This window comes from Elaeis guineensis, chromosome 4 (genome assembly GCF_000442705.2).
Source record: "Elaeis guineensis isolate ETL-2024a chromosome 4, EG11, whole genome shotgun sequence".
NCBI classification, from domain to species: Eukaryota; Viridiplantae; Streptophyta; class Magnoliopsida; order Arecales; family Arecaceae; genus Elaeis; species Elaeis guineensis.
In genome coordinates, this window is record NC_025996.2 from 133142482 (window position 1) to 133150497 (window position 8016).

An 8016-nucleotide genomic window follows, 5' to 3' on the forward strand; every position below is an offset into this window, starting at 1 on the left:
CTTTATTGTCGAGGCTTTTTGATTTTTTTTTTATTTGAACTTATCTAGACTAATAATTGAGATTTAAAAGATAGTTATTTAATATATAATTAATTATAAATTATTTTTTGAATAGTATTAATTAATTATAAATTTTTATTTATATCTTATATTTAAAGAATAGATACTAATCATCTGGCATTTCGTAGATCGAATACATCAATCTTAAGTAGAGGATCAAAGCAGTATAAGAAGAGATAGAAAAAAAATTTAAAGTTTAGATTTCTAATTTTTTAATTTTTTTTTTTTTTATAGTTCAGATCTTCAAAATTTTAATATTAATTTTTTTAATTTTTAAAATTTAAATCTCTCATAACTCATTAATTGGATGATTACTCACCAAGATTCTGATTGGTATCTCACAAAACTATCATTTATCATTATATTGCTATATTTTTGCTCCATCTCGAGCTCGAAAATACCGTGGTCATTGATGGTAGTGGTGGCCGATGGTCGATATTGTCAATTTTACTATTGAAAGAGTTGGAGGTGTGTGAAGAGAGGATTGAAAGAGAAGGAGAATGAGAGATAGAAAGATCTAAACAATGATTAAAAATAAAAATAATAGAAAATTATGAATTTATGAAGAAACTTCACGGAATTAAGGTTGTTGATTATCATAAAATTTATCTGAAAAAAAAATAATCACATGCCGTGCATTACACGGAGTTCTAAACTAGTTAATTAATATTATGTAGGATTTGATACTTCTTATCCTCTTTACAGAAAATTGAGAGATTGAGCTAATCAAGACTCTAATTGGTCCAGACTTAAAGTAAAATTCAAGAACCAAGAGATTAAAAGCAACCAATTGAAGAGGCTAATCAAATAAGACAATAATCCAAAAGATAATTAAGAAGCAATGCTCCGCTCAATGGCTAAGAATCGACAGAGGAGAAGAAAACAATCACTTGGAGGAGTTTGGATGGTGAGGAGTTTAAGATAGAAGAACTACTTGTCATGCTTTTTTCTTATTTATGCTATGATTCAAAAATGTTTCACTTTGTTATAGTTCTTGCTTCAATGAGTATAGGCACTAATCGTACTAAATAGTCTTTAGAGTTAAACCTCTCAAATATTTTTGTAATATCCTAAAAACTTATTGTGATATGCAAGTGTATAGATTTTGTGGAAACAAGTATTGGTGCTTATGGTAGTATAAATCATGGATTGGTTGGATGGTGTTATGACACAATTAATGAAAGGAAGATGGAAAAAACCCGGTGTGCAAAGAGACAGTGATAGGGTTACCTTGAGGTTGCATTTGAGCTAAACACTAGTCTAAAACTTTTTTAACAAAATAAAAGACTAGCATACAATATTAATTAAAACTCAAAGTCAGACTGAAGAGAATCTCAAAGGATGGATAAATTGTTTGAGCCTTGGTCTATTTTATTTTAGATTAGTTGCCATTGACCCAGCCCATGTCCATCTTACAAAATATATACATCTATAATTGAACATTCATGTATACCATTTTCACATATCCAATATAACTTTTGATGGAGTCCTCATAAGAAGCGAAAAAAAAATCAAAGTTACTAACTGATTTTGAATTGGCATCATCAAATCCTAAATAGGATAAGTGAATTTTAAATTTTACTTAAAAATAAAATTCATATGAGATTTGTTTTTTGTAACAAAAGGATGATATTGTTTGATTTCACCCATTGAAATTTATTGGCTATTCTATTAATTCCATGGCCGAAGTTAAAAAAAATTATTTATGATTATTCATGGATTATGTGCAGGAGATCCTTCGGTGAGAATAAATCCAAAGACTCAATGGCCAGAATTACGTAACTTGATATAATCAATCCCATTTTTGGGGATACTATTTACCTCTTTCTCCCTTGAATGGACCAGAGAAGTATGCCAAGAGAAGTTTATTCAATAAAAATAGGACAATCTATTTTTCAAAAAAAAATTAAAAGTATTAATATAGTGAGACATGAGTTGATCTGCCAACTAACATATGAAGAATTGAAAATTTAAACCATAACTAATAAGATAATTATGCATTCCCAGCGCAGCATCTCTAACCTCGCGTGCTAGTCCTCTTCCACGGACACTGAGATCATGGTATCAAAGGCATTCCACATGTTAGAAAATAAATTGGGCTAAGGAATACAAGCATGGATAGGTCAACAACAACATTAGAGCAGGCTAGGTTGGGTCCACTTCTCATGGCGGGGTCCAAATAACCGTCGGAGGAGGAGGGGAAAAAAAAAAAATCTAAGAGAAGAGTCCCCATGGGAGTCTTCTTCTCCTATGAGTCCGGGTGGGAAACGGACTCCTAGGGCAGGCCGGCGTCGGGTGGAAGTCCTCTATAAAAGGAACCTCTCCCCTCCAGGGCACTCAACCACGAGTTATCCCTCTTCTTCCATGTGGAGCTAGCTGAATCCTAGCGTTGCGCCTGACGGAAGGAATTTGAGGCCGGAGAATCTCGCCGGAGCTCAGGTAAGTTCCGACCTTTTGCTTCCTCTTCTTTTGAAGTCCTCGAACCATCGCTGCCGGTTCAGAAACTTGCCGGAGTGATGCCCTGTTCCGTCCCCTCTTCTTTTTTAGTATTTTTGCCCTTCTTCCGGCCACCTACGCCGCCGGCGTTCCTCGCTGAGGGCCTCAGCCGCCGGCGAGTGGGCTGGGACTCGAAAACGACCGAGCAAAGGGTGTTCGGCCCTGTTTTTGGCTGGTTTCCACCTCTTCCCGTCTGCCCCCATCGGCGACCTCGATCGGGCTTGGTCCAGGTGGACCAGTCACGATCCCAATCAGCTCAGGAGTCCTCCGTTTGAGTTATTCTCTTATTCCTCCTATTCCCATCTATGAATGAATAAACGCTATACTCTTTTCTGCTGAAATGCAGAGCGAGTAGTTGAGAAAGAAGACGAAGACGATGGCGTCGCCGGCTGAGATAGAGAAGAAGATCGTTCTAAGAAGCTCAGACGGCGTGGAATTTGAAGTGGAGGAGCCAACGGCGAGGCAGTCGAAGTTGATCGGCAACATGATCGACGATGGCTGCGCGGAGAACACGATCCCTCTCTTCAACGTCGATGCCAAGACCCTCGACAAGGTGATCGAGTACTGCAGGAAGCATGCCGGCACCACCAGTGCACTCGGCGAATGCCATAATACCGACAAGGAGATCGAGAGCTGGGATGCTGCATATATTGATGTACATCAGACCATCCTTTATGACATTCTTCTGGTGAGATCCTCAAGCCTTCCTCCTCTCTCTCTCTCTCTCTCTCTCTCTCTCTCTCTTTTCCTAGCCTTCAGAAGCATGGAGTTTGATATGTTAAATTGAAAGTGTTATATTATGGGACGGTATGGAATTATTGTGTTTAGTTTTACAGAAAGGAGAGCTTGAATCTGAAACAAATTTAATTCAAGAATCATTCGGTGGATTATCTCTATTCTATTTAGAGGGAGATAATGATCAAATTGTTAAGACCAAATTGCAAAGAGCAAACTAAATAGAGCTCACAATGAATAACTGAGAGCAAACCCACATAAATTTTGATATTAGGATCATGGTACAAAATTTGATATCTGAACTATATACGCCCTCATCTATTATGACATGGTTATGTATGACTAATCAGGTTGTCAGGCTGTCTCCCCCTGTATATAAGCAGCTTCTCTATAATCTAAAAGAAGAGAGCTAATCCATATGCGAGGTTCTGAGCATTTCATCATGTTTTTTAGATCTTCTTTATTATTTTTTAATTATTGAAAGAAAAGTGATGGGCAACGCCATCAATATTTCATCAGAAGCATCAAATATGTCCTTTTATTGTTTGGATCTTCCATGTGTAATCATATAGCGAGTTAATTATATAATTTGTATAATATATGTATGATTTGATAAACACATATTGGTCTCCATTTCTTCTTTTTATTCAGAGTACGTCCTTTTCTTGCCCCCTATGATAGAGGTTGCAGGCCTTAATAACTAAATTGCAAAGCTTGACTCTCATTTTCTAAAAAAATAAATTAAATTATGTCCTCTAAATTGTATTTCAGTCACCACTTCAAAATTTGTTTCAACATCAATAATTGCATGTCTACCATTAATGAACATATTGCTCTTTGGTTGGTGTAGATTTCAAAAATGAAAATATTCTTTAGATAATAGTCATTTTCTTTAGCTCATCATAATCATCCTTCTATGTAATGTCTTATGTTTGTTGAACAATGTGGGAGAAAATCAAGATAACATTTTCTTTGTTGATTTCAGGCTGCCAATTATCTCGATATTAAGGGTCTCTTGGACCTTGGATGTCAACAAATGGCTAGCATGATTAGGGGGAAGAGTGTGGAAGAGATCCGTGAGACTTTCAACATTAAGAATGACTTCACTCCAGAGGAAGAGGAAGAGATCCAAAAGGAAAACCAATGGGCCTTCGACTGAAAGTGTGGGCTTTCAACTCAAGATATCATGCTACATAGTATGTGGTTGATTGGTGACAAAAAGGAAGCTAAATAAGTTTTTAATTCTCATGTATGTTGGTTTGCAGAACTAGGGTACATGGTGGATAGAACATAGAAGCTATAGCTAACTTTGGGAAGTAGCTTGCTTTTGAGATTTTTTCATTAGTTTTGTTCTTCAGTTTGTTTAGTTACACGATCCAAACACATGTTTCATGATTTAAAATTATGTTAATGACTATAAAGCTTTGAATACTTTCAAGTATTGATAAATTTGTGCCATGAGATACTAATTTTATAGTCTTGTTTGTTCCCTCTATATGTCTGCAATTTTATTTCATATATTATTTTTGTTTCTTTATACTATTATTAAAGAAATAAAATCATTTGAGAATATCACCAACATCACTCTGGAGTATTTCTTGTGAATATATTCTAAGAACCATAGTACGACGGAGAGCTATCAATAGGAATTGTTTTCCTTTAATAAGAGTAATGCAAGAGGAGCACGTTTCCTATATGTGAAATTTAGTGAGGTATTCTGTAACTTTTTGGAATTTGTTCTATAAACAAGAGATAGTTGCATGCTAAGTTGCTAGGCCAGCATTGTTTCAGCTTGAGGAATTACTTGTCACCCTTTCCTTATGCTATGATTAAAAAATATTTCTCTTTTATCATAGGTCTTACATTAATGAGTAGGGATGCTAATCGTGCTTAATAGTCTTTAGGGTTAAGCCTCTTAAATATTTTTGTATTATCCCAAAATCTTATTGTTGTAATAAAAATCCATAGCTTTTGTGCACTACAAGAAAATAGACCTTTAGCGATGACCATTAGCTATGGCAGTATTGCCGTTGCTAATAACCATTTTTATCGATCACAAATGGTGACCAAAAGATAAGTCATCGCAAAAAAAATATTAGCAATAGATTTTTTGGTTTTTAGCTCTCTTATTGCCATCGCTAATAACTAGTATTTTTTTTTAAATTTGACTGGTAAGCTTATTAGCAACAGAAAGATGATATTAGCGATGGCTTTATGCCATCACTACTACATTAAAATTTTAATTTTTAAAAGTGAAATAATATTAGCGATGATTTTAGCTGTCGTTAATATCCCTAAACTTCTCTGCCATCGATCCCCCCCTCCCTCAATTTTTGGCTTCTTCGCATTTTTTAGCGCCCCCACCCTCATTTCCCCCACCCCCCTCTCGATATTCCCCCACCCACCGATGACCGACTGACCCCCCCTCACCCTCTCGATGATCGATCGAGCCCCCCTCTCCCCCTCTTCTAGTTCTCCAACTCACGCATGCACCAACATCCCTACCGGCATCCCTCTTCACTGCCACCTTCCCCTTCACTGTCCCCACCCTCATTTTTCCCCACCCGGCTCCTCGATTGGCGACCAACCGAACCCCCCACCCTCTCGTTCTCCCCTTATTCCCCCCCACCCTCGGCTTTCTTCTCCCCCTCCCCTTGCTCCCCTAATGGCTCCCTTGCTCCCCCACCCCCCTCTTCCCCTGCCTCTGGTCCCCTCGCTGCCCCCCTCTTTATCCCACCACCAATCCCTGTTTTCCCCCATCGTGCTGTCGAATCCGACTTCTCCAAGCCTTCGATTGCCTCTCTGAGCGTTGGTCGCCTCCCCAAGACCCCAGGCCTCTTCGAGCCCTCGGTCGCCTCCCCCAATCCTTAGGCCTCATCGAGCCCCCGACGGCCTCCCTGAGCCCCCGACCTATTGAAAAATATATCCTAAAGTTAATTATCTATTTGTAGATGATTGAACTTTTTTAATTTGTACATATAAATTATTAATAAAAAAAAATTATTTTGATAAGTTCATCATAAAAGTACATCTTTCTTTAAAATCTTTAGAACTATGATATAATCGATAAAGGAGAATTTATCGAACAATTCTTAAACTTGTTTGCGATCAAATGATACGTTATTAACAAGGACAATAATATTTATTTAGATCATTGTATGCCATATGGGTTGGTTGTCCTCTTAATCAAGGAGTGTGGAGATATTAATATCGTATACAGGTGAGATGTAGGAGTATATCGTCATTGAATAGTGACTCACCTATGGAGTACTCTACTGTCAAGAGAACTTTGCAAAAGGATATGTGCATAAGTATCCCTCTAATCTGAGATCACCACGATGACTTGCAAGCAACTTACTGTGCTTTGGTACCGGACTATCTGTATTTTTAATACAGTGATGGAATGCTATTGGGTACAGTCAAATACTTATGAAGTCGGTATGTGAGTCAAGATGTGATTGATCCCTCCGAATTTCAGGAGTTAATGCATCACTGTATTTCAATGTAGTAAAATTTTGATCAGGATAATCCATGTGATGGATTTGAAAGATTGAAATATAACGTGGATGACTCATCCAGGGTTGACAGTTAAACCCTAAGTCATCCTGAGCATTGGGATCAAAGGGATGAATTGTGCGGTAACCATATACCAAGGTTCTTAAATGTTGCTTTGTAATTATTCGACCCATATGGATATTGGATATCATTGCTAAATGGTTACTTCGATTAGTATAGAAAGGAGTTCCAATGCTACCGGCTTAGTGTTCGAACTTATGAAGTCACGTACAAAGTCAAACGATGTAGAAAAGAATTGATCAGATATTTATGTGTTCAATTTGAAAGTATGAGACTTGATTGAATATGTAAATTAACTTAATTAAAAATTAAGTTATAGATCATATGGAATTAAACACTGACTATGTCCAGCTAGCACTACACATGAGGTGTAGATTTGATTTCGGAAATGAATGTGATCAAATCAATATTTCAAGCAATTATGAGATTAGATTCGAGTTTTGATTACTTTAGATCAGATCTAATTTAATTAGATTTAATTTTATCAAGATTTGATTGGATTAATTTATCAAGTTGGACTTGGATAAGAATCCTAATTGGATTAGGATCAGCAGTCTTTTCGAATTTAATTCGAATCAGATTTGAATTGGATTCGAATTGAATCCAAATCTGAACCAAACCTAATTTGATCTACGTAGCCATGTTTTTCATGTGTTCTCTCACCATATGGGCCAACCAAGATGGAGGAGGGTCCCCTTGGGCATGCGGCATAGAGAGAAAGGCACAAGTTGGTGCCTCTCCTACTTGAAAATCCTTGTATTTTAGAGAGTTTGGATTTGATTCAAACATGGAGAGTCCTATTCCTAACATGTGAAAGTGTTTGATTTGATCTAGGACCTCTTGTCTATTTAAAGAGAGGTATGGAGAAGAGAGAAAGCAAGTGAGCAATACATCTAGGCATGCTCCTCCCTTGGGCGTCCCCTTTTGGGCATGATCTCCCCTGGGCGTCTCTCTCCTCTAGGCGTCCTCCCCTCTCTTGGTGGTGTGGTATGTGGGCTCCTCCCTAGCTTTGAGATATGATCTCTAATGTTTCCTCTTCCTCCCTCTTGAAGAGTTCTTCCTCCCTCTCTCCTATATTGCTTGGCATATATGCGAGTAGAGGATCTACACATCCGGATCTCACAAAGTAAATTGATTGAAAATTTTTTT

At 37.4% G+C, this 8016-nt stretch overlaps 1 protein-coding gene across 1 annotated transcript; it reads left to right on the forward strand.

Annotated features, from left to right (window-relative positions):
* The first annotated feature begins 2239 nt into the window (after positions 1-2239).
* Positions 2240-4717, forward strand: LOC109505770 (SKP1-like protein 1A). The gene is made up of 3 exons (XM_073255227.1): positions 2240-2499; positions 2903-3244; positions 4277-4717. The coding sequence occupies exons 2-3, from the start codon at positions 2933-2935 to the stop codon at positions 4448-4450; spliced, it is 486 nt and encodes a 161-aa protein (XP_073111328.1). The 5' UTR covers positions 2240-2499; positions 2903-2932; the 3' UTR covers positions 4451-4717.
* The last annotated feature ends 3299 nt before the right edge of the window (positions 4718-8016 follow it).

Bases quoted from the DNA above. Each gene is read 5' to 3' on its own strand.
- LOC109505770 (XM_073255227.1), top strand. From the start codon at position 2,933: ATGGCGTCGCCGGCTGAGATAGAGAAGAAGATCGTTCTAAGAAGCTCA. The intron at 3,245-4,276 runs GTGAGATCCTCA...TGTTGATTTCAG, and splicing joins TCCTTTATGACATTCTTCTG to GCTGCCAATTATCTCGATAT.